The sequence below is a fragment of the Mustelus asterias genome, chromosome 3 (assembly GCF_964213995.1).
Source record: "Mustelus asterias chromosome 3, sMusAst1.hap1.1, whole genome shotgun sequence".
NCBI lineage: Eukaryota > Metazoa > Chordata > Chondrichthyes > Carcharhiniformes > Triakidae > Mustelus > Mustelus asterias.
In genome coordinates, this window is record NC_135803.1 from 139963362 (window position 1) to 139990611 (window position 27250).

The 27250-nt window shown below is 41.7% G+C and overlaps 1 protein-coding gene across 3 annotated transcripts in view; it reads left to right on the top strand.

Moving 5' to 3' along the window:
- The window catches only part of cenpp (centromere protein P), a 282096-nt gene that overhangs the window by 13935 nt on the left and 240911 nt on the right, over positions 1–27250 (top strand). For all 3 annotated transcript variants that reach the window (XM_078209767.1, XM_078209764.1, XM_078209765.1), the window contains exons 4-5: positions 6292–6377; positions 19233–19321. In XM_078209767.1, the coding sequence (XP_078065893.1) occupies positions 6292–6377; positions 19233–19321 (175 nt within the window). The remainder of the gene's footprint in view (positions 1–6291; positions 6378–19232; positions 19322–27250) is intronic.

Sequence of the window (27250 nt, forward strand, 5' to 3'; positions counted from 1 at the left end):
TTTTACATAGAAACATAGAAGATAGGAGGAGGCCATTTGGCCCTTCGAGCCTGCTCCACCATTCATTACAATCATGGCGAATCATCCAACTCTGCTTTTTCCCCATAACCTTTGATCCCATTGGCCCCAAGTGCTATGTCCAGCCGCCTCTTGAATAAATTCAATGTTTTGGCATCAACTACTTCCTGTGGTAATGAATTCCACAGGCTCACCACTCTTTGGTTGAGGAAATGTCTCCTCACCTCCGTCCTAAATGGTCTACCCTGAATCCTCAGACTGTGACCCCCGGTTCTGGACTCCCCCATCTTTGGGAATATCCTCCCTGCATCTACCCTGTCTAGTCCTGTTAGAATTTTATAAGTCTCTATGAGATCCCTCCTCATTCGTCTGAACTCCAGCGAAAATAGTCCTCACCTAATCGATCTCTCATAAGAACATAAGAAATAGGAGCAGGAGTAGGCCATCTAGCCCCTCGAGCCTGCCCCGCTATTCAATAAGATCATGGCTGATCTGAAGTGGATCAGTTCCACTTACCCGCCTGATCCCTATAACCCCTAATTCCCTTACTGATCAGGAATCCATCTATCCGTGATTTAAACATATTCAACGAGGTAGCCTCCACCACTTCAGTGGGCAGAGAATTCCAGAGATTCACCACCCTCTGAGAGAAGAAGTTCCTCCTCAACTCTGTCCTAAACTGACCCCCCTTTATTTTGAGGCTGTGCCCTCTAGTTCTAGCTTCCTTTCTAAGTGGAAAGAATCTCTCCACCTCTACCCTATCCAGTCCCTTCATTATCTTATAGGTCTCTATAAGATCCCCCCTCAGCCTTCTAAATTCCAACGAGTACAAACCCAATCTGCTCAGTCGCTCCTCATAATCAACACCCCTCATCTCTGGTATCAACTTGGTGAACCTTCTCTGCACTCCCTCCAAGGCCAATATATCCTTCCGCAAATAAGGGGACTAATACTGCACACAGTATTCCAGCTGCGGCCTCACCAATGCCCTGTACAGATACAGCAAGACATCTCTGCTTTTATATTCTATCCCCCTTGCGATATAGGCCAACATCCCATTTGTCTTCTTGATCACCTGTTGCATCTGCAGACTGGGTTTTTGCGTCTCATGCACAAGGACCCCCAGGTCCCTTTGCACAGTAGCATGTTGTAATTTTTTTCCATTTAGATAATAACCCAATTTGCTATTATTTCCTCCAAAGTGAATAACCTCGCATTTGTCAACGTTATACTCCATCTGCCAGATCCTCGCCCACTCACTCAGCCTGTCCAAATCTCTCTGCAGACCTTCTACGCCCTCCACACGATTCACTTTTCCACTTATCTTTGTGTCGTCAGCAAACTTTGTGACCCGACCCTCAGTCCCCTCCTCCAGATCGTCTATATAAATGGTAAATAGTTGAGGCCCCAGTACCGATCCCTGCGGCACGCCACTAGTTACCATCCGCCAACCAGAAAAGCACCCATTTATTCCGACTCTCTGCTTCCTGTCAGATAGCCAATCCCCAATCCAAGCTAACACCCTACCCCCAACTCTGTGTGACCCAGTCTTCTTCAGCAACCTTTTGTGAGCACCTTATCAAAGTTATCTCCTCATACATCAGTCCCGGAATCAGCCTGGTAAACCTTCGCTGCACTCCCTCAAGAGCAAGAACATCCTTCCTCAGAAAAGGAGACCAAAACTGCACACAATACTCTAGGTGTGGCCTCACCAAGGCCCTGTATAATTGCAGCAATACATCCCTGCTCCTGTACTCGAAACCTCTCGCAATGAAGGCAACATGCCATTTGCCTTCTTTACCGCCTGCTACACCTACATGCTTACCTTCAGTGACTGGTGCACAAGGACACGCAGGTCCCTCTGCACACTCCCCCTCCCAATTTACAGCTATTCAGGTAGTAATCTGCCGCCTTGCTTTTGCTTCCAAAGTGAATATCCTCACACTTTTCCAAATTATACTGCATCTGTCCTTGATTTGCCCACTCACCCAACCTATGCAGACCATTGTGAAGAATCTCTGCATCCTTGTCACAGTTCATCCTCCCACCTAACTTGGTGTCATCTGCAAACTTTGAGATATTACATTTTGTTCCCTCATCCAAATCATTAATATATATTGTGAATAGCTGGAGCCCCAGCACGATCCCCATGGCACCCCACTAGTTACTGCCTGCCAATTTGAAAAGCACCCATTAATTCTTACTCTTTGTTTCCTCTCTGCCAACCAGTTTTCTATCCATCTCAATACACTTCCCTCAGTCCCATGCGCTTTCCATCTCATCCTCCCACCCAACTTGGTGTCATCTGCAAACTTGGAGATATTACATTTTGTTCCCTCGTCCAAATCATTAATATATATTGTGAATAGCTGGAGTCCCAGCACGATCTCTGTGGCACCCCACTAGTTACTGCCTGCCAATTTGAAAAGCACCCATTAATTCTTACTCTTTGTTTCCTCTCTGCCAACCAGTTTTCTATCCATCTCAATACACTTCCCCCAGTCCCATGCGCTTTAATCTTGCACGATAATCTCTTGTGCAGGACTTTGTCAAACGCTTTCTGAAAGTCCAAATATACTACATCAACTGGTTCTCCCTTGTCAACTCTACTAGTTACATCTTTAAAGAATTGCAACAGATTTGTCAAGCATGATTTCCCCTTCATAAATCCATGCTGACTCTGACTGATCCTGCCACTGCTTTCTAAATGCTCTGCTTTGAAGTCCTTGATAATGGGTTTGAGAATTTTCTCCACTACCGATGTTAAGCTTACTGGTTTATAATTCCCTGTTTTCTCTCTACCTCCCTTTTTGAATATTGGAGTGATATTAGCTACCCTCCAATCTGCAGGGACTGTTCCAGAGTCTATAGAACCCTGGAAGATGACCAATAATGCATCCACTATTTCTAGAGCCACTTCTTTAAGTACTCTGAAATGTAGATTATCAGGCCCTGGGGATTTATCCGCCTTCAATCCCATCAATTTTCCCTGTACCATTTCTCTGCTAATATTGATCTCCCTCAGTTCTTCCCTCTCACCAAATCTTGCATTCTCCAACATTTCTGGCATTTGATTTGTATCCTCTTTTGTGAAGACAAAACCAAAGTATGTATTCAGTTGCTCAGTCATTTCTTTGTCCCCTATTATACATTCTCCCGTTTCTGTCTGTAGGAGACCTACATTTGTCTTCACTAACCTCTTTCTCTTCACATATCTGTAGAAACTCTTAGTGTCAGTCTTTATGTTCCCTTCTTAATCAATCCCTGTCAGGCTAATATCCTTTGTTACATCTCCAGCTGTTTCATCAATAACCTTTCATCATGAGGCATTTTGGCAGGTCAAATGGGATGAAGGAGTACAATATAAAGGGAAAGACTCTTAGTACTGTAGAGGATCAGAAGGATCTTGGGGTCCAGGTCCATAGGACTCTAAAATCGGCCCCGCAGGTGGAGGAGGTGGTTAAGAAGGCGTATGGTGTGCTAGCCTTTATCAATCGAGGGATTGAGTTTAGGAGTCCAGGGATAATGATGCAGCTATATAAGACCCTCGTCAGACCCCACTTGGAGTACTGTGCTCAGTTCTGGTCGCCTCATTACAGGATATTGGTTAGGTCACACCTGGAGTACTGTGCGCTGTTTTGGTGACCTTTCTTCAGGAGGGACAAACTTGCCTTGGAAGCAGTTCAGAAAATATTCAATTGGCTGATTCCTGGAATGAAGGGTTTATGTTATGAGGAAAGGTTGAACAGGTTTGACCTATACTTATTGGAGTTTAGAAGAATGAGAGGTGATCTGATTGAAACATATAAGATTCTGAGGGTGCTTGATAGGGTAGATGCTGAGAGGATGTTCGCTGTCATGAGGGAATCTAGAATGAGGAGGCATCGTTCAAAAATGAGGTGTCTCCAATTTAAGATGGAGATGAGGTGGAATTTCTTCTCTCAAAGGGTCATTGGTGTTTGCAATTCTCTCCCCTATTGGGCAGTGGAGGTTGGATCATTGAATATATTCAAGGCGGATTCAAGACAACTTTTTGATTGACAAGGCAGTAGAGGATTATAGGCAGCAGGTGGAAAATAGAGTTAAGGCCACAAGTTCAGCCATAATCTTAATTGACTGGCAGAGCAGGCTAGAGAGGCCAAATGCCCTACTATCAATCCTATTTCTTATGTTCTTCTTATGTATCTCCAGGAGAAATCTAACCACCATCCCATGATAATCAACGGTATTACCATCACTGACCCCCGTCAGCCCAACCATCAATATCCTAAGGGCATTGACCAGAAACTTAACTTGATCAGCTGCTCAAATACTGTGGTTACAAGAATAGGTTAGAGATTGGGAATTCTGTGGTATCTCACTCCCTGACACCCAAAGCCTGTCCAGTTTGCATGGCACAAGTCGGGAGTTTGATGGAATACTCTCCACTTGACTGGATGAGTGCAGCTCCAACAAGATCCAAGAAGCTCAACACCATCCAGGACAAAGCAGCCCAGTTGATTGGCACCCCATCTACCACCTTCAACATTCCTTTCACCATGATACACAGTGGCAGCATGTGTACCATGTATAAAATGTGCTGCAGCAACTTGCCAAAGCTTTGACAGCCTTCCAAATCTGCAACCCCAGTCTCCTAGAAGGATGGACAGCAGATGCATGGGAGTACTACCACCTGCAAGTTCTACTCTAAGCCAGTTCCTGACTTGGAGTTATACCACTGTTCTTTCACTATCAGAGTGTCAAATATTGGAACTTGTTTTTCAGCAGCACTGTAGATATGCCTACACCAGATGGACTACATTAATTCAAGCAGACAGCAGCTCACCATCACCTCCTCCTTGTGGGCAATTAGGGATGAGCAATAACCTTGCCAGTGACTTCCACATCACATGAAAGAATAAACAAAATTAGTCCCCATTTTTCAAGTCAGAAATGTTGTCCTTATTTCCTTTTTATGTTCCTTTGTTCACATTTATGATGGAGATTGCCTACGTGATCCTTAAAATGCTGTAAATTTTCTCTCCCACTCATGGAGGTACTGCAGTTAAAGCACTGGTTGATTCATGTAATTTCAGCATGGCAAGCTTGTACAGGCAATTTCATTATAAATGGTGACATAGGATTTTATAACATCAAAAGTTGAGAAGTGTGCGAAGATGTAAGATTTTTCGTATTTAAGTTATCTGAGTTGTTAGCAGAAAATTGCATTTCTGTTTGTGAAAATCCAGACAACTGATCTGTAGCTAAGGTACTGCCAGAAATTACAAATGGGCAAACAATAAGCATGTTCAGATTTCAAAAAGCCTCTGCTGTCTGCACTGAGGTGGCCAATAAAATTTAATTATGTTCACTGAAACATTTGCTTCTTCAATTAGAAATAAAATGAAGTTCCAAATTTTGTCATGCCCTCAAAGATGAATATCTATTCAAAAACAATGAGAATTTGAGTGAATAAATGGAAATAACATGATAGTTAAAATAAGGATTTTTAAATTCATCAAAATGCCCCCAGTATCTTTTTATCCAACGAATGCATTAGCCTTTATTTACTGAACATTGCCAAGTTACTTTTCAGTTGTTTATTGCTACTGAATGTAGAAACTATTTACAAAATGCAATATATCCCATTTGCATAGTGCCATGCTTACATTTTCTTTGTTTTGCATGGTATATTGATAATTGAGTTTTTCAAGAAATTTGCTTTTTTTTCTGTAGTCGCAGCAGTACATTGAAATACATTAGGCTGTAAGTGACATGCAATTTTATGTAACCATTCTTGTCGTTGTTCTCGTCGAGAATTTCTGAAAAGTTGGGCCTGCTGCATCAATAGTCTGGTTGGTATACTAAGTTATCCTTTCACCTCTGGAACAAGGTGTGGAAGCCAAGTCAGATTATGAGATCAAGAACTCCACTGCAAAGCCATAAGAGCTTTATCTGAAATGGTAGTCTCATTAGTTCCTTGTAAACTATTTCATTATCTTGTATGAATCAGCAACAACCTTTTAATCTTGCCAAACAAAGGCGTGTTTGCTGATGGGAAGTAGAATTGTCTTATTGTTACAGAAGGTGAGCTTCCAAGGGCATGTGGAGGGGGATCTTCCTTGGCTTTGCATTGAATCAACTCCATGCCATTTCTGATTTTGTACCAAATGCAAAGTTGCAAATTTATGTCCCAAAATATTGGAATAAAAACAGCTATTCTTGGTGTGGTATGAATATCTGCTTATATTTATGCTCTAACAATCTATTTCATTCTGTTTAATTTATTTCCAGGTAATGAGCAAGCAAAACAGTACAGACTGTCAGGCTATAGTCATTCGCTGCAGTTTGAGCTTGAATTTGAGCTAACTGAAATTCAGGTATGTAAATTATACAGTCAAAATTCAAGTACAAGAGTAGTACAAAACAGGCTTGCATGAATTTATCCTGATTGAAATTTAATGTAACATAATTGAATCACAGAATTGTTATGGTGCAGAAGGGGGCCATTCAACCCATTGTGTCGGCACCGGCTCTCCAAATGAGCATTATGACTTAATGCCATTCATCTGCCATTTCTCCTCCATATTCATGCATATTGTTTCCATTCAAATAATCATCTGATACCCTCTTGAGTGTCTCAATTCTACCTGCCTCCACCACACTTTTCATCCCTGGAACCATTCTTGTAAACCTCTCCTGCACTCTCTCCAATTGTTCACATCCTGCCAATGGTGTAGCATCCAGAACTGTATGCAGTACTCCAACTGAGAGTCCAGTGTCTTGTATAAGTTCAGCATAACCTCCTTGCTCTTAAACCCTTATGCTGCTATGAATAAAGCCCAGGATACTATATGCTTTACTAACTGCTCTGTCCACTTGTCCTGCCACCTTCAGTGATCTATGCATGTATATGTATAACTAGCTCGAGTACTGTGTGCAATTTTGATCCCCTTATTTGTGGAAGGATATATTGGCCTTGGAGGGAGTACAGAGAAGGTTCACCAGGTTGATACCGGAGATGAGGGGGTTAGCTTATAAGGCGAGATTGAGTAGATTGGGCCTGTACACGTTGGAGTTTAGAAGGCTGAGGGGAGATCTTATAGAGACATATAAGATAATGAAGAGGCTAGACAGGGTACAGGCAGAGAGATTCTTTCCACTCAGAAAGGAAACAAGAACTAGAGGACATAGCCTCAAAATAAGGGGGAGTCAGTTTTGAACAGAGTTGAGGAGGAACTTCTTCTCTCAGAGGGTAGTGAATCTCTGGAATTCTATGCCCCTTGAAGCACTGGAGGCTACCTCGTTAAATATGTTTAAGTTGCAGGTAGATAGATTTCTGATCAATAAGGGAATTAAGGGTTATGGGGAGTGGGCGGGTAAGTGGAACTAAACCACTATCAGTTCAGCCATGATCTTATTGCATGGCGGGGCAGGCTCGAGGGGCTAGATGGCCTACTCCTGCTCCTATTTCTTATGTTCTTATATCCAGAACTTGCCGCACCCCTAGTCGAGCTGGTCTAGTGCAGGTACAACACTGGCATCTACCCAGCAATATGGAAAGTTGCCTAGGTATGTCCTAAACACAGGAAATAGAAATCCAACCCAGCCAATTACTACTCCATCAGTCTACTCTCGATTTACAGTAAAGTGATGGAAGGAGTCATCAATAGTCCTCTCAAACGGCACTTAGTCAACAATAACCTACTCAAGGATGCTCAGTTTGGGTTCTGCCAGGGTTACTCAGCTCCTGACCTTATGACAGCCTTGCTTCAAACATAGACAAAAGAGCTGAACACCAGAGGTGAAATGAGAGTGACTGCCCTTAGACAGCAAGGCATATTTTACGAAGTATGGCATCCAGGAGCTCTAGCAAAACTGGAGTTGATAGGAATCAAGGGAAAACCCTATGCTGGTTGGAATCATGCTTGGCACAAAGAAAAATGGTTGTGGTTGTTGGAGGTTAATCATCTGAGTCCAGAACATCACTGCAGGAGCTCCTAAGTAAGAAGTCTTACAACACCAGCTTAAAATCCAACAGGTTTATTTGATATCACGGGCTTTCGGAGCGCTGCTCCTTCATCAGGTGAGTGGAGAGGTGGATTCACAAACACGACATATATAGACAGAGACTCAATTGCAAGATGATGGTTGGAATGTGAATCTTTACAGGTAATCAAGTCTCTACAGGTACAGACAGTGCGAGTGGAGAGTGCGATAATCACAGCTTAAAGAAGTGTGAGTTGTCTCAAGCCAGGAAATTAATAGGATTTTGCAAGCCCAGGCCAAATGGTGGGGGTTACATGTAGTGTGACATGAACCCAAGATCCCGATTGAGGCTGTCCTCATGCGTGCGGAACTTGGCTATCAGTTTCTGCTCGGCAATTCTGCATTGTCGTGTGTCTTGAAGGACGCCTTGGAGAACGCTTACCCGAAGATCGGAGGCTGAATGCCTTTGACTGCTGAAGTGTTCCCCAACAGGAAGGGAGCACTCCTGTCTGGTTTTTGTTGCGCGGTGTCCATTCATCCGTTGTCGTAGCGTCTGCATGGTCTTGCCAATATACCACACCTTGGGACATCCTTTCCTTCAGCGTTTGAGGTAGACAATGTTGGCCGAGTCGCATGAGTATGTACTGTGTACTTGGTGGGTGGCGTTCTCATGTGTGATGGTGGTATCCGTGTCGATGATGCGGCACGTCTTGCAGAGGTTGCTGTGGCAGGATTGTGTTGTGTCATGGCCGTTGTTCTCTTGAACGCGACCTCGTAAGAACAGGATATGGCGCTCAACTCATCAATCGACAGTTCCAACGCGCCACAGCAAAAAACTGCACCGACCTCCTCAGAAAACAAACAGGGGACACAACTGAAAGAGTACACTTCGTTGTCCAGTACTTCCCCAGAGCGGAGAAACTATGACATCATCTTCGGAGCCTTCAACATGTCATCGGTGAAGACAAACATCTCGCCAAGGCTATCCCCCCACCCTCTCTCCTTGCCTTCAAACAACCGCGCAAACTCAAACAGATCAAAAGCAAGGGTCGCAATATCAACCCCTGGGGAACACCAACACAAACCTTCGTCCAGACAGAAAAATATTCTTTGACTGTTACTCTCTGCTTTTGATCATTCAGCCAATTCAGCCACATTGCTACTGTCCTTTTATTCCATGAGCTATAACTTACCTCATGTCTATTGTGTGACTCTATCAAATGCCTTTTGAAAGTCCATGTACGCCACAACAACAGCATTGCCCTCTTCGACCCTTTCAGGTTATCTCTTCAAAAAACTCCAGCATGTTATTAAAACATGATTTTTACAAATCTGTGCTGGCACTTCCTAATCAACACACATTTTTCCATGTGACCACTAATTCTATCCTGAACAATTCTTTTAGAAGCTTCACTGAATTGTGACCTGTCTTGTTACTGCTTTATCATAAAATCAAGTTGTAACCTCTACCTGAATGTGGAATAAATTGTCCTATGTGTAGGTACAGGATAATTTTAACAGCGTAAAAATGCATTGATGAGATGCTAAGTTAAGTTTAATATCTATTGTTGTATTATTCTTTGCGTATCATTATACAGTAACTCTCAATCATGGGACAGGTGGAAAAGATCTAAGGGTCTCTTTTCTTTCTTGAATTACCACCTGATTTGCAGTAAACAGGATAAAACCTGATCTAAAAGCTACCAACTCAAATCCAGCATGGGCAAAACTATTGAGTACCTGTGATGGTTCACATTTCACAATGGTTCATGTATTACATGCTGACATTCCCCTCTTTCAAACAGAATAGTTTGAAGTTAGCCAGAACTCCTAATTGAATATTGCAAGAATCAAACTTTGCTTACTCACTTCATGTAGTATTGTAGAAAATAATGCTATTGCAACTTACTACTGAACCACCTTCCAGACAGATTCCCCTGTGGAAATCTACACCTTGTGGCCATTTGCAATACAGAATTTTAATACAACAAATTCTCAGTTATGATAGAGCTAGGGGTGATCGATATATATAATCTGTTTTTCTCTGCTTTTCATGCATTTTCTCTTTGTGTGTCTTCACACTCTTATAGTGTGAATGTCTTCTATAAAGATATTTCTGCTAACAAAAGAATTTAGATCTGGGTTTGCCATTCAAGTATGTTTATTGTTTGAATGGAACAGATCCTTTCCTTTCAAGAACTTGAAAATGTATTAGGAACTGAACCTCTCTACTGTTGATACTGGGACCTTCCATCCAGCTCAGAGTATCTACCCAATCCTTTACTGCATTAATTGAACAGCTTAGTAGTAATTGTGATGGTGAAATGTGCTGCCTCTCTAATAAAACATTTAAGTCCTATATGGGTATGCTCTTTTACAAAAGTTGGAAACAATTTGATCAAGGTCTTTAAAGGTAAGTTGGAAAAGAGAGGAATACTGATTCTGTCTACAATGACTGGAAGAGAAGACCATCTAGCTATTTATTTTGGAATAGGATTATGTGCAAGAGGAAAGGTGCTTTTTAGAGTCTCAAGTCCCACATAATTTGGACTAATTCAATCTTAAATAAGAAGGGATAAACCATAATGGGATGGGTTGATGAGTAATTTCATTTTTAAGAAGTAATTTCCAGTAGGTGGCAGTATTTACTTGAGTGTATGTCTATATCTTAAAACATTAGTGGAGCTTGTTGCCCATTATTCAATGAATCAGCTATGTACCATTTTGCAGGGATTGAATAATTAAAATTGTGTTTTTATTGCTAAGTTATTGGGATAATTACAGTATTTCAGCTCCAAATTGTGATTATGTCTTCATTTAGTGTAAATTGTGTTCTTGATCATTATATTTGTTTATGTGTTATGACATTTATGTCTCTTTAAAGTTTGGGATGAAGAAATAGACATTGGTTAGAAATACATAGGAGGTGTGCAGGAGTGTTGAATTGTGATTGGCTCTGTGGTTGTAATAGTCTAACAGTATGTTCTTCTCATGATGTGTAAATACTGAATGGAATTGGAAAAATAATGGGAAGAGATTATGGGATTTAATTGAAAGAATGCAATAACTAGATTTATAGTTGTGATTGGGAAGCTGGTTATAGGTTCATGGAGATTAGTTGTAACATGCATGTTTACAGGATTTTTATATTGAATTAGTTACACAAATTGACTCTTGAAGAGGTGTTAGAATCATAGAATCCCTACAGTGCAGAAGAAAGCCATTCGGCCCATCGTGTCTGCACCAACCACAACCCCACCCAGGCCCCATCCCCGCAAACCCACACACATACCCTGCTAATCCCTCTGACACTAGGGTCAATTTAGCATGGTCAATCAACCTAACCCGCACATCTTTGGACTGTGGGAGGAAACCGGAGCACCCAGAGGAAACCCATGCAGACACGGGGAGAATGTGCAAACTCCACACACTGACTCAAGACTGGAATTGAACCCAGGTCCCTGGCTCTGTGAGGCAGCAGTGCTAACCACTGTGCCGCCCATGAGTCATGGTCAGGAACATGGTGATAAATGATTTTTATGTGTTGGGTTGTCAGTAAGAAATGGATGAAGGGCATGGGTGTTCAGGATGGCATATAGTGGCAAATTAGAGCTAGGAGGAGAAGGCATATGCTGTGAGGGTGGATGTGACAGCAAAAAGCAGGAAGGTACAAGGTCTGAAGTCGGGTTGGAGGTAAGCAGGAAAGAGAATTGAAGCCTTCAATAAGTGAAAAGGAATGCAAATTCATTTAGCACCTTTCACTTTCTTGGGACTTTCCAAATGCTTCACAGCCAAATACATGCTTATGAAATGTCATCACCATAGTAGGAAATTTTTGAGGCCAATATTTTCATAGCATGGTTCTACAAACAGCAATATAAATCACAAAAGCTGTTCTTGATGGTGTTATTTGGGGAATAAGCATAGACCCGGACAGCTGGGGAACCAAAACAATGGAGCTTGTTTTTGTTCAATGTCTCATCCGAAAGACAGCACCTCTGACCTGTGCAGCACTCCCTCGGCATTGCATTGGAGCGGTAACCGTCCAAGATTACGTGCTCAGCATGTTGGAGTGGCCACGAAACACAATCTTCAGAATTGGAATTCTCTTTTCATCAACACTATTTGCCTGGGAATTATAGACCGGTAAGCCTGACATCTGTGGTGGGTAAGTTACTATAGAGGATTCTGAGGGATAAGGTATATGGACATTTGGAAAGACAGGTTTTGATTAGGAGTAGTCAGCACAGTTTTGTGCATGGGGGATCATGTTTTACAAATTTGTTAGAGTTTTTTGATGAAGTGGCCAGGAAGATTGATGAGGGCAAGGCGGTAGATGTAGTCTGTATGGACTTTAATAAGGCCTTTGATAAAGTTCCACATGGTAGGCTGCTCTGGAAGATTATATCACATGGAATCCAGGGAGAGCTGGCAAATTGGATATACAATTGGCTTGATGGTAGGAAGCAGAGGGTTATGGTGGAAGGATGCTTGGTGGACTGGAGGCCAGTGACCAGTGGTGTGCCTCAGGGGTCAGTACTGTATCCATTGCTGTTTGTTATCTATATCAACGATTTGGATGAGAATGTACAAGGCATGATCAGTAAGTTTGCAGGTGGCACTAAAGTAGATGGTATTGTAGACAGTGAGGAAGGTTATCTAAAATCTCAGCAGGATCTTGATCAGCTGGGGAAGTGGGCCTTGTTAATCTCTTCTGCACTCTTTCCAGTTTAATAACATCTTTCCGATAGTAAGTCAACCAAAACTGAACACAATACTCCAGGTGCAGCCTCACCAATGCCCTGTACAACTGCATCATAACTTCCCAACTTCTAAACTCAATGCCCTGACTGATGAAGGCCAGCATGCCAAAAACCTTCTTCACTGCCCTATCTACCTGTGACTCCACCTTTAGAGAACCGTGCACCGGAACTCCAAGGTCCCTGTGTTCCACGATACCCCCTAAGGTAGCACCATTCACCATTAAAGTCCTACCTTGATTTGACTTTCCAAAATGAAATACCTCACATTTATCTGCATTGAACTCCATTTACCTTTTCTCATGCAATGTAAAAATCACATTTAAATGTAGCCCCATCTTCCACTTACTTCCCACGAGGTTCTCCACCTTAGCATTACAACACTACAGTCCCGGACCTGCCATTACAAGAATGGTCTTGAAGTTATATAATGTTGGACTCCTCCTTATTATCTTTGGATAAGTCTTGTTCTACCAGCAGGATAGATCCAGTACAGTGGAGCCAAGTCATATAGTCAAGGGCTCTCGGAGTCTTCAACATTGACTCCACACCTCATGAAGTCTCAACCTGCACATCAAACATTGGCAAAGAAATTTCCTGCTGTCCTTGATCCCCTCTTTGCATCTTTCCCCTCTCTCCGTATGCTTCTTTGGTGAATATCACTGGTTACAATATTGGTTTTTGCTTTATTACATTTTTTTAAAGAAGAAATCCAAAATCCCAGTTATTTACTAAAAGAATGTAGCCACAAGATTCCATGGTTTTAAAAAAAAAGAACCCACAACCCAAACACTATCTTAAATAACCTCCTGTACTCTAAAATCCTGAATCAGCACAAGTTAAACATCAATTACAGATGAGTATAAACTATAAATTAGATATTAATTGGCATATATGTCTTAAGACAGATCTCATGAATTGGCTCAGCAGTCTACACATCAAATTTAGTCACAAAGTCCTTCAAATCACTGTCTTCCTTACAAAGAATTTCAGCTTCTCTCCTAGGAGCTAATCTGATCCCCAGCAGAGCACAACCAACCTGGGATTCACAAGCACTGTCTTCACCAAAAATAGCATACGTCTGCAGAATCTGCTCAATTTGGTCCAGGTGGCATAGATCCACTAATGCTATCTTTAAGTAATAGAAACAGTTGCAGCAACTTATTCTCAACTTCTGGACCTGGCCTCTGTCTTCTTCAGCCTTCCTGAACTGCACCAGTGGACTCATCAGCTGCTACCAAACTTGGATGCTCTGCATCCCTTTACATCATCTCAGCCAGCTTCAGCCTGTGCAGCAGGTTTGATGTCTTAACCTTAGGTTCGGTTTTTGTTTCCTTAGAAGCTGGGAGGGTCAGTTTTCTTTCTGATTCCCTTTTCAGTGTTTGTTTTCAGTTAAAGGCTATCTCAAAATTAAAAATTGTGAAAATGCAGGTTCCATCACACACCTGAAGAAATGCAGTGCAACAGGATGCACTCTCAGTGAAGGATATCAATGTTTATCACCAACAGTGGCTTGGCAACCACCACTGACAAATCTGGCAGAGTCTGAAGGACATAGGTGTCGGACAGGGTTTGCAGCACATATGAGAGAATCAACATGAGGGAGTAATCTAATTGACCTCATTATCACCAATCTTATCTGTTACGTTTGTCCAAAAAGAAAGATGTACACTTATACTGCACCTTTCACAACCAAAGGATGTCCAAAAGCATTTTACAGCCAATCAAGTATTTTCATAGAAAACAGGTAGGAGTGATAACAGCAGTTCTTGAAAATTAGTGCTGTGTTTACACAGAAGGTACCCTCTATTGTGTCTTTTGGCACTGCTACTGTGCTGAGTGAGATAGATTAAGAGCAAAGCCAACAGCTCAGATGTGGGCTTCTATTGTACATTATGGTCATTGTCAGAAACAGAATTATATTTCACTGAAATCTTTAAACTAATTTCCCAATACAACTCTCACTCCTCCTCAGTATCAAGCCAGATGACCAACCATGTTGTGGGGAAGAGTGCCACCCAGCATGGCTGAAAATGAAATGCCAATCTGATGAAACTACAGCAGATAACTGTAGATCTATGCTGAACAAGAGAAGCAACCTGGTAAAGACAGAACTAAGCAATCCCACAACCATCAAATCTGGCCAAGCCAATCTGGTGGACAATTCAACAATTAATGGGCCGAGGAGATTCCACATTTATTCCCATTGTCAATGATGGAGAAATCCAGCACACGTGTACAAAAATATTTGCAACTATTTTCAGCCAGAAGTACCAAGTGCCGAGGTATCCCCAGGAACATGGGCAGAGCCCAAGTGTTGTATATTACTGTTGAGCTTAGGAATAAGCTATCTTTGTTGGAAATCCTTGATGTCAGTGATTTAAGTAACCCACAACAGTCTACTTGTTGGCAGTATGGCACAAGGACTTTGCCGCATCGGCCCACTCGTCTCTGATGAAAATATTGCAGATAGTTGGGAAAAATTCCAGAAGGAGTTGCATATTTCTGCTGTGCTGCACCCTCTGACAAGCTGAAAAAGGTATAGCTTATACTCTATTAAACCACACGGACCCCGAAGCTGTCAAAAACATTTTTGCAAACAGGAGGAAAAAGAAAATCCTGAGATAACCCTGAAACCGTTTGAACACATCTGTGTTCCCGATTTAAAAAAAAAACATAATCTTGGTAGACATGTGTTCGATTCAACAAACCAAAGAACAGATGCGTCAACGCAATCTTAGATGGTCACCCTCGCGTTACAATCAGCCCTCAATATCTGTATGTTAAACGGACAATCAGAGAAACAAAGCAGAGATTTTAGGTAGGAAATCAATGTAATCATAGTAGAGGAGGTGCCCTGCTCCAGCTGCAGTAGCCAGCATTCATCAAACAAAACAGCATATTTTGCATATGGTAAAAGGTGCAACAATGCAGGAAATGGTACCACTTTTCTATGGGCTGCAGATCTAAATCACAGTAGCTTTCCCCTGCAATCAGCTAATGGCAAATGTTCGATCCTCAAGGGATAGGAGTGTGTAAAGTGAATGAATCAACCAAAGCAGTGAAGTTAGAGCCTCCAGCAACATACTATAGCGACAGTGTTGGCAACATCACAGGAAAGGGTGAGATCTTCGCCACCCTCAACGTTAGCAGTAATGCCAGACTTAGTCAAGATTGACACTGGAGCGAAGGATAAAGTACTATCCAGGCAATGGTTATGGGGAACAGACCCATATGCAGCACCATTATTCCAACCCCCAGACGAACCTTGTGGTGTGGACCACAAGGACTAAATCGCTATATATGGCAGCCAGACAATCAATACCAAACTCTCCCCTGCATACAGGGAAATTTCAAGTTCTATACAGTTGACCAGAATGTAAAGCCCTTACCAGGGCTTTGGGACAGCATTGTACTGAGGCTCATTCAACTCGGTTGACAAGTGCATTACCTGCAATTCCAAGCTCCAGGATGGCAGCATAAAAAGACCTCTTCAACTGTGACATCATTGGTAAGCTAACAATTATATACCACATGAGACTAGATGATTTGGTACCACCAACAGTCTATGCTGCAAAAAGACTACCAGTAGTCATGAAGTAGAAAATCGTTAATGAGCTGCATCGGATGATGGCATTAGGTGACATAACACCGATAGATGAGGCCATGGAATCATAGAATCCATACAGTACAGAATGAGGTCATTCGGCCCATCGAGTCTGTACCGACCACAATCCCACCCAGGCCCTATTCCTGCAATCCTATTCATTTACCTTGCTAATCCCTTTGACACTAGGGTCAATTTATCATGGCCAATCAACCTAACTCACATATCTTTGGACTGTGGGAGGAAACCCACACAGACAGTGACGCCAGGCCAGAATTGAACCTGGGATCCTGGCACTGTGAGGCAGCGGTGCTAACCACTGTGCCACCATGCCGCCCATGGGACTTAGCAATGGTGGCTACATTGCTGGCTACAGTAAAAAAAAAAGATGGTATGGTTAGGATATGTATTGACCCAGTGCTGTTGAACAAAGCACTGCTCAGACCATGTCACCTTATGAAGACGTGCAACAAGTGATGGCAGACATGCCAAATACCAAGGTGTTTGGCATTTCCTGCAGATTCTGTGAAATGAAGAATTCTCAAAACTAACCACATTCATGTCTCCAATAGGCAGATATCATTTTCTTCGTATGCCCTATGGGATCTCCATGGGCAATGAGGTCTTCCAGCAATTGTATGCCACAAGAGACTACATAATTTGGTACCACCAACAGTCTATGCTCCAAGAAGACAACCAGTTGCCATGAAGTAGAAAGTTGTTGATGACATCCTTGTTTACAGTCGTACTATGCAAGAACATGATGCACGTCTTCATCTTGTCTTTGACAAAATCAGGGCCATCCAATTAAAGCTTAACCATGTAAAATGCAAATTCAGGGTCCACCAGATTCTTTCTTAGGCTATTTGCCCACACAATGGTATAAAACCCGATCCAGATAAGGCAAGGACTATACGACAGAAGGCCATTCAAATGGACAAGCATGCTTTACAGTACTCTCTTGGTATGACAAATTATCTTTCTAAGTTTATCCTGTGTTATAGTCAGGTCACTGGATCAATTTGTCAACTTCTCCACCAGGATGTTGAATGGTGCTGGCAAAGGCCCACATAGTGGTCTTCGACAGACTCAACAAGCGTTCACTGCCACACCCCACAATACTTGAACATTCACATACTCGTACTGCTATCAGCAGATACCTCCCAGCACAGACTTAGTGCAGTCTGAATCCAGAATGGCAGACCAATAGCCTTTGTTTCAAAGCCTTCACTGACACTGAGACTTGCTATACAGTCTTTACCTGTCAGCAATTTCATGACTTCATATATGGCCATCCTGCAACTGTTAAAACAGATCACCAACCACTAATAACTATTTTAAAGAAGTCTCTCCACACTGCATCTGCACAGATGCAACACATGATGCTAAAGTTGCAATGTTACAATCCCAGTATCATCTACAAAAGTGGCAAGAAGCTGTGCTTGGCTTGGGAGAAAGAGACGCAATGGGTTATGCACCAGTTGCTACTGTCTAATCCATGCCATATATATGTAAATAGTTTTTCAGCGTAATTTTGTTTAAGTGTATGTCACACAACAGTCTGTACATAGTTTCTTATTGTGAACACTGTTACATCTGCTCAGGTGTCACAACTAAACGAGGAAGATGTAGACCGAGTGGTCACGTGAGACCTTGATGACGGGACTACATAAGTCTTGTGGCGAGAGTGCTGGAGTTATCCTTGGGAGCACGGGCAGAGCACAAGTGTTTTTTTTTTTGCCCAGTAATTTCTCTGTTTAGTTTGTATTACTCTACCAAAGAGCCAGAAAACTGACCGAAATACATGAATGATCTGGACATTGGTATATAGGGCATAGATTCAAGATTTGCAAATTACATAGTTGTAGAATCCCTACAATGCAAAAGGAGGCCATTTGGCTCATTGAGCCTGCACCAGCAACAATCTCACCCAGGCCCTATTGTAACCCCACATATTTACCCCACTAATCCCCCTGACACGAAGGGGCAATTTAGTATGACCAATCTACCTGATCTGCATATCTTTGGACTGTGGGAGGAAACCCACGCAAACACGGGGAGAACGTGCAAACTCCATACAGGCAATCACCCAAGGCTGGAATTGAACCCAGGTCCCTGGCGCTATGAGGCAGTAGTGCTAACCACTATTCCACTGTGCCTCCCATGACACTCAGGATTGTAGTGAACAATGAAAAGGATAGTAACAGATTTCAGACGGATGTGGACAGACTGGTGAAAAGAGAAGACACGTGGCAGAAGGAATTTAACTTAAAACAGAGAAGAGTGAAGTTATGCACTTTGGGAAGAAAAATAATAGGCAATATGAACTAAATGGTATAATTTTAAATGTGCAAAACGTTTACCCTCTCTGTTGCATCTTGAGCTTGTCATAATTTTCATTGTAGATTTATTTAGCATCTAATGAAAATCATATTGCAGACAGTTGAAATAAACCAATTTTAATTTATTTCCACAATTTCTACTATTTCCACTTAATCCTATAGATTATAAGCAATGAAGATTATTTTGGTTTGAAATACATTTCACATGAATACATGAAATACACATTTCAAAAGAAATGTCTTTCAAATAGTTTTAAAATTACTGCATTTCAAAAATGTTTTTACATGTAATCCAGTTTGCATGGAACTGGTAAAATATTTTGCAGTTTCCTTCTAAAATAAATATAAATAACTTCAAAAGAAATGTGGTACAGTATTATCCATATTATGTTGAAATGGGGATTCCATGTCATGATAGTGTCTAAGACTTGGATTTTTTGTTTTGGACTAGAATTCTGTTTGGATAAACTTTGCACATACCTACTCTTATTTATTCTTTTGAAAATGGAGGAGCTGACAAAATGTTTTGCTTTTCAGACTAAAGAAAATTTCACAGCTACAGTTACAGAACTAAACATTATTTTGGAATCAAACGAGTTTTGTGATTTGAGCCGGTTCATATCCAGGTAAGGGATTGAGATTCATTTTATTAATGATGTAGATTCTCTTTTTCTTAGTCCCTTGGAGTCAGGAATGACTTGCTTCTACGCTAAAAATGAGGTGACTATGGAGTCCTGGCATGGTCTACAGTCTCTGTTACAGATGGGGCAGATAGTTGTTGAAGGAGCAGGTAGATGGAATGCCCAGGTGGCCACACATTTCTTTTGTTCTCAACGCTTGGCTTCAGCTTGCACTCAGTGACGAAACATAGTGTTCAGCTTCTTCCTGAATGTTTTTCCTTCATTTCGGGCAGTCTTGGACCAGGGATTCCCATGTGTCAGTGGAATTGTTGCAATTTTTCAAGGATACTTTGAGGACTGTGATAGTGTACATTTAAGACATGTTTTTTTTAATGTCATGTTCCCTGCAGCTCTCCCAGCATCAGCTTATGTCATTGTTGCTGAGTTGGGTGTAGAAGCCCTTTTATTGCTCCTTCAGTTGCTTAAATGGGGTTTGTTTATTTTTACATTGGGATCTTTTATGAACCTGCATTGTTAGGAGGAAGGCTGGTTCATAGGTCATGGGTTCTGGACAGTTTTTTCTCCTTCCTAGTGAATTTAAGGTTTCATTTTTTGTTTTGGCTGGCTGCAGGTTTAGTTTAGAAAGAACATCAAGCTGAAAAGAAGTGTTTCTCTCTCTCTCTGTTTTTGGAAATTCTGCTGGTTAGCTGAAAGCAAGGATTCTTGCCTTCCTGGAGTGGAAAATTTGCTGTTGGTGGCTAGCCTGCCTGGAGTGTCTCTCTCCCTGGTGTTCTGGGAAGCTGTTCTGACTTCGAACTGTTTGGAGTGTATCCTGAGGGCTGCTAGAAGTTACAAGACTGAGAAGTTTCTATGATTCTATGAAGTCAGGATTTTCAATTCTCCAACCAAAGGACTCAATTCCAGTATCATGTGAGCATTAGTCTTTGCTGTGTTAAACCTGTGGAAAGGGTGTTTTTGTCTATGGGAAGTTTTGTTTGATTGAAATATTTTAGAAATATTTGTTAAGGGTTATGCACTATCATGGTTGTTTAGTTTTTGTCTGTAATTAATAAAAGTTATTGTTAAGTTTCTTAAATATATTCTTAAATAAACATTGTTTGATAAAAGCTCCCCAGTGGTCATTTGAATCATACCTGAGGTGAACCATATCATTCTTATCCTAGCCAAATTCAAAGTGCAAAACTTATGATCCAGGCGGGTTTATAAAACACTTTGGAGTTTCTGACCTGAATTATAACAGGATATACTTGAAGCATTTCTTCTGTCCTCTGGGGCTTATTTACCATGTCAAAGCTCTAAGTGGAGTGCTTGTTTCAGGAATTTTGTGTGAGGCATGGGGAAGATGTAGCCTGCTGATAAGTGTGTCAATGCTTCGATGCTGAGGATGTTGACCTGATGGAGAACACTGATAGGATCTTGTGGAGGTAGCGTTGGTGATACTTCCCCAGGGTTTTGAGGTGCTTGTAGTATATAGACCATGTATGTATCTGAGCCATCTAGGAATGCGGGTATCATGACTGCTTTGACCATGGTGCCAAATCTGAGGTCCTGGTCTTCAAACACTCTCTCCCTCAGGTAACTGGCGACTGTGTGGCACACTGAACCTTGTTGATAGTAGGCTCCCAAGATATGGAAAGTGGTCCACATTATCCAAAGCCTCGTCATGGATTTTGATAGCCAGAGGGCAGTGCTGTGTGGTGGGAGCAGGTTTGTAGAAGACCTTTGTCTTCTAGTAGTTTTCTGTAAGGCCCATTCTCTCGCATGCCTCGGTGAAGGTATTGGCCCCCGAATGTGCACAGATGGAAGCATTGTCTTCATACAATAGAGGTTGAAGCAACCTTGGACCTAGCCTGCAAGCAGTGGAGGTTCACAGATTCCCATTTGTTCTGTAGCTTTTGCTCCATTCCAGCAGGAAGCTTGCTGAGGTGAGATGGAGTATTGCAACAAGGGAGATCAAGAAGAGCTTTGGTGCAATGATACAGTCTTCCTTTCTTGATCTCACTCTGGGGAGGCAGCAGCCTGGTGATATCATCGCTTGACTATTAATGCAGAAACTCAGTTAATGTTCTGGGGACCCAGGTTCGAATCCCACCACGGCAGATGGTGGAATTTGAATTCAATAAAAAAAGTTTGGAATTAAGAATTTACTGGGACCATGAAACCATTGTCGATTGTCGGAAAAACCCATGTGGTTCACTAATGTCCTTTAGGGAAGGAAATCTGCTGTCCTTACCTGGTCTGACCTACATGTGACTCCATAGCCACAACAATGTGGTTGACTCTCAACTGCCCTCGGGCAACTAGGGATGGGCAGTAAATGCTGGCCTGCCAATGATGCCCGTGTCCCATGAATGAATTAAAAAAAAGAATATAAATTGGTTCTGTGGTGGATCTGTTGGTCAGAATCACAGCTTGCATGTCATTGTGGAGCAGGCAGAGGATGGTGACAAACTTTTGTGGGGAGCTGAAACGGAGGAGGGCATTCCATAATTCCTTGCTATTGACATTGTTGAAGGCCTTTTGTGAGGTCAAAGAAGGTCACGTACAAGGATCAATGCCGTTCCCTGCATTTATCTTGTAGTTGCCGTGTGGTGATGATCATGGCAGTTGTGCCCCTTTAGTGGGCGGAATCCACATTGTGACTCTGGGAGGTGCTCTTCAGACAATGGGAGAAGGTGTTTAAGGAGGACTCTTGTGATTACTTTTCCGGTTGACAAAAGCAGGGAAATTTCTCTTTTGTTACTGCAGTGGACGGTGTCTGTCCCTGTGTTCTTTTAAGGTGGAATGGCTATTGCATACCAGCAACCACATAGGCTTGATGGAACAACCTTGGTCCAAGGGCAGATGGAGTGCCAAGATGACAGGAGACCAGACTCTGCTCTATGGGCCTAGGACATACAAGCTCTCATACTGCTGCTGTTCAGTGTTCTTGTTTTTGAAACTGCTGCTTCTCTGTGCTCCCTCTCTGTAAACTGCCGCCATTCTGTATTCCTGCTCTTCAAACTATGTTGATAGTTTATGTATTTGTCTATGTATTTGTTTCTGTCTTTATCCATTAGCTGTTCCAATATTCTCTTCCTCCTCCTATTTGCAAAGTTATTATCCATTTCATGTCTACACATACCAAATACCATACCATTTACAACAAGATATCTTGCTTCCAAACTTCAGGTAGCGCAGCTATAGCTCCCTGTTTGGTGGCCCTTAACAATTGCATACACTGAACTCTGCTTCCAGTTTTTTCAACTTTACATGGATTTGTTTTAAGTGATTCTAGTCTTAGTAACTCACTGAAGGTAATGGCACACTTTCAGTATCAGGACAAGAGACGCAAAAGGCTGAACGACCAACTTCTGAGCCTTCATTTTGAAAAACAAAGCTCATACCATAAGGTCACAAAATGTCAGTTTTTACAAACTTCAGAAGCTGTTTTGAATAATTTTTAGTTTTTTGTTTACTTACCATAAGATTCATACAAGCAAGCAAAACAATTGACATTGTCATAATTCAGGTCAGAAACTCCAAAGTGTTCTATGAAATCCACCTGGATTGTACATTTTGGACTTTAAATTTGGCTAGGGTGAGCATGAGATATTTCACTTCAGGTATGATTCAACTGACCCACTAAGGAGCTTTTATCAGACAAAATTTATTTAAGTATACAGTTAACTTGTATGGAAAGAAAATTAGCAATAATTTTCATCAATTACAAACAAGAAGAAAACAATAATATTTTTAAAACCTTAACATCTAAACACCATTCCAATGAAACAAATCCCATAAACAAAACCTTTGCCGCGGGTTTAACACAGCAAAGACTACTGCTCACGTGATGCTGGAATTTAGTCCTTTGGTTGAATGCTGCAGTTCCCTTTGGGCACACCCAGATAAGCTTGGAGTCAGAACAGCTTCCCAAAGCACCAAGGAGACTCTCGTCAAGCCAACCACCAACAGCAGATCTTCTACTCCAGGAAGGCCAGGAACATTGCTTCCAGCTAACAATAGAATTTCCAAAACCAGGGAGAGAGAGAGAGAAAAACACTGCTTTCCAGCTTGATGTCCATCCCCTTTTAAACTAAAACTGAAAATGAATCCTTCGATTTCTTTCCTGAGGAGGAACTACCTGATTTTGACTTGTCAATTAATCTTTCCCCTCATGATGCAAGGGCATAAAAGATCCCAGAGTAAACATAAACAAAACCCCATTTAAGCCATTGAAGTAACAATAAAATGACTTCTAGTAGACAGCCTGGCAGCAATGAAGAAACTGAAGCTGTGATAGCTGCAGAGAAGAGATGACTTAAAAAAATGCTTCAAGATACACTAACGTCACGACATAGCTTGGGTCATCAATTCATAACCACACTGCAGGTACCTGATCATTACAACAACTTTTCTTAAATTATTTTAGGGCTTTTGCATCTATTATGCAGATAGTCAAATCCACATATTGAGCAGTTTTTTGAAGAAGGTTGCTTTAGTGACTGGAAGCCAGTGTCCAGTGGTGTGCTACAGGGATCTGTGCTAAATTCATTATTATTTGTCATTTATAATAAATAACATAGATGACTATGTGGGGGGTAGGATTAGTAAATTTGACACAAAGATTGGCCGGGTGATTAACAGTGAGGCTGAGTGTCTTGTGCTACAAAAGATATAGACAGGATCAAATGGGCAGATAAGTGGCAGATGAAATTTAACCCTGAAAACTGTGAAGTGATATACTTTGGAAGGTGTAATTTGACAAGGAGGTATTCAGTGAACGGTATGACACTAGGAAGTTTTGTGGAACAAAGGGACCTTGGCATGTTTAACCAAAGATCTTTGAAGACAGAAGGGCATGTTAGTAGGATGGTGAAAATGACATATGGGAAACTTGTCTTTATTAATTAAGGCATAGATTATAAAAGCAGGGAAGTCATGTTGGAGTTGTGTAGAACTTTGGTGAGGCCACAGCTCGAGTACTGTGTGTAGTTCTGGTCGCCACGTTATAGGAAGGATGTGATCGTACTGGAGGGGGTCCAGAGGAGATTCACCAGGATGCTGCCTGGGATGGAACATTTAAGTTATGAAGAGAGGTTGAATAGACTTAGGTTGTTTTCGTTGGAGCAGAGAAGACTGAAGGGTGACCTAATCGAGGTGTACAAGATTAGGAGGGGCATCGTTAGAGTGGATAAGAAGCAGCTGTTCCCCATTGTTGAAGGATCAGTCACAAGGGGCCACAACTTCGAGGTGAGGGACAGGAGGTTTAGGGGAATGTGAAGAAAAGCTTTTTTACCCAGAGGATGGTGAGGGTCCGGAATACGCTGCCTGGAAGGGTGGTAGAGGCGAGTTGCCTCACATCCTTTAAAAAGTACCTGAATGAGAACTTGGCATGTCATATCTTTCAAGGCTATGGACCAAGTGCTGCTAAATGGGATAGGTGGGAGGTCAGGTGTTTCTCATGTGTCAGTGCAGACTCGATGGGCGAAAGGGCCTCTTCTGCACTGTATGATTCTACGAATTGCCAAAGCAAAGTCATCCACATATGCAAATTTGTGCAACCTAATTGATGACATGCTGCTCATGGAGATGTTGAGGAGTGTCAGTGTGAGTACAGAGACAAGTGGTGATCCATTTCTGAGGAACTGTAGCAAGCTGATTTTGTCATCCATATAGCCACCAGAACTGCTATTCCTCAGCATTATCCATAATAGGTGTAATGTCTTGAGGCAGAGGATGATCCTTGAGAGCCAAAGCATCAGTCCTATAATGTGGATAACGTGTCAACTAATAACTGGTCTACAAAGGCTGCGCTGGTGTCGAATATTTTCTGGAATGTTGCCTCTGCTTTGTAAGGGATAGAACCTGGTTTGCAGCAGCTATGATTTGGCAGAATTCCAGTTGTTCTTAAAGGATTACTAACTGGACATCTCTGGAGGATGCTGTATCACAGGCGCCTATAGGTTTTGCACAGGAGTCATTGTGGCCCAAGATTTGGAAGTTTCTTCCTTCAATCCCGCTGCCTTGACCGCTTTGTATCTATTTCTCACGCTGTAATTCATTTTTGTCATTGCACTTCTGTAAAACACCTTGGAGAAATTTTATTCATTGAAGTTACCATCTAAATGCAAATTATTGTTAAAGGTTAAAACATGAATTTCTTTTAAGTAAAAATAACGGTAAAGTTACAATGTGCATTCCAGGTACATCCAGATTTACTTAAAGCAAGGTCCAGAATCAGCAAGAAATCTCGTAAACATCTGTATTTTAATTATGGCTACAGCTAAACACTCACTTAATGACTGCAGTTTTGTTCTGGAAAAAGACATCTGTTCCTGTGCACGAGTGACTGAGTTATGTGGCAAAGATCTGTCCCCATTTGAGACTTTTTAGTGGTTTGAAGTATGGAAACGGGATGTATTTTGAATAAAACATTATCCTTGGAACTTCTTTCTTCATCATTTCTCTGCAATTATAGGCGTTCCATGTAGACACCTCATTGGAATGTGTAAAGTGTTGTATACAGCTTGATGTTGTGTCTGAAAGAAGTTGCTTTGCATTTATAGTGTGCCAAAATGTTATGCAACATGGCAACATTTAGGCTCATCTGGAAAATATTATGTTGAATAAGGACTTTATGTTGGCAAAACTGTGAAGGAAAATTGCATACAGTTGGGATATAAATCTTAGCCAAGTTTTAGGTGTCAGTGTATTTGGGAATGTTTTTAATTCTCCCAAGAACAGAATACTGTATTTAAATATTTATGGTTTTTGCATTCAGGTAATATTCTAGTGTAAGTATCCATTGACTTAAAGGTGAATTGCATTTGGTGGTCGTGGAAAATAAGAAATAGTGAATTAGGAAATCATTTTATACCCAATCCGATTTGAAGTCAATGAAACAGAAAATTGACTGGAGTGTAAAGCGGGATGATGATTTAATTTTGCCCATTTTACGCAATTTCCCATGATCACTTTAATCCCTATTTATTTATCAGTCACAATTAGGCTTACACTAACACCACAATGAAGTTACTGTGAAAATCCCTTAGTTGCCACACTCCGCCGCCTGTCTGGGTCCACTGAGGGAGAATTTAGCATGGCCAATGCTCCTGAACCAGCACGTCTTTGGGCTGTGGGAGGAAACCAGAGCACCCAGAGGAAACCCACGCAGACACAGGGAGAACATGCAAACTCCACACAGTCACCCAAGCCAGGAATTGAACCTGGTTCCCTGGCGCTGTGAGGCAGCAGTGCTAACCACTGTGCCACCGTGCCACCCTTAATGTCCTAATGGCCAAGTTTAGTTTTTGTTTAGTTTCTTCAGCAACGAGACACAGTTGGGAAGCCTTGTGAACAAGTTGCTTGGCCCACCATCTCACCATGGCAACACCCAATTCCACTCTGCCTCAGTTCATCTGCTGTTGGAAACTGTAATAACTTTAATGAGGTTCATGAGGTGGACCTGTTCGAATATGAGTTCCCTGATTGAGGCGGTTAATGCCAGGTTATGTAATGTGGTGTGTCCGGGTTATCGACATTCAAAGTGTATACTTTACTGGGAAGTGCTTGTCCGAGTATCACTAACTGTTGTAAATAAATCTAAATTTGGTGAAGGGATACCTGCCTCGGTGGAGTTATTTCAAAAACCTTATCCTTGCTTTGTTACTTCTGAACTTCACTATTCCGATGCTCTACAGGCAGAACTGCCATCTTCCTCAGTACATAAAATTGAGTTCATCTGAAATTCAACTGTATCCTAATTCTTAGCAAGAATGGTTCACTTTATCACCCTTGTGCTTGTTGGTTCACGTTAACACTAAGTGCACCAATGCCTCTATTTTTAATTTTTGCAATTTTGTTTTCAAATCCCTCCATTGCCTCTCCTTTCCTTATCTCTGTAGGCTCCTCCAGAACGAGATATCTGAACTC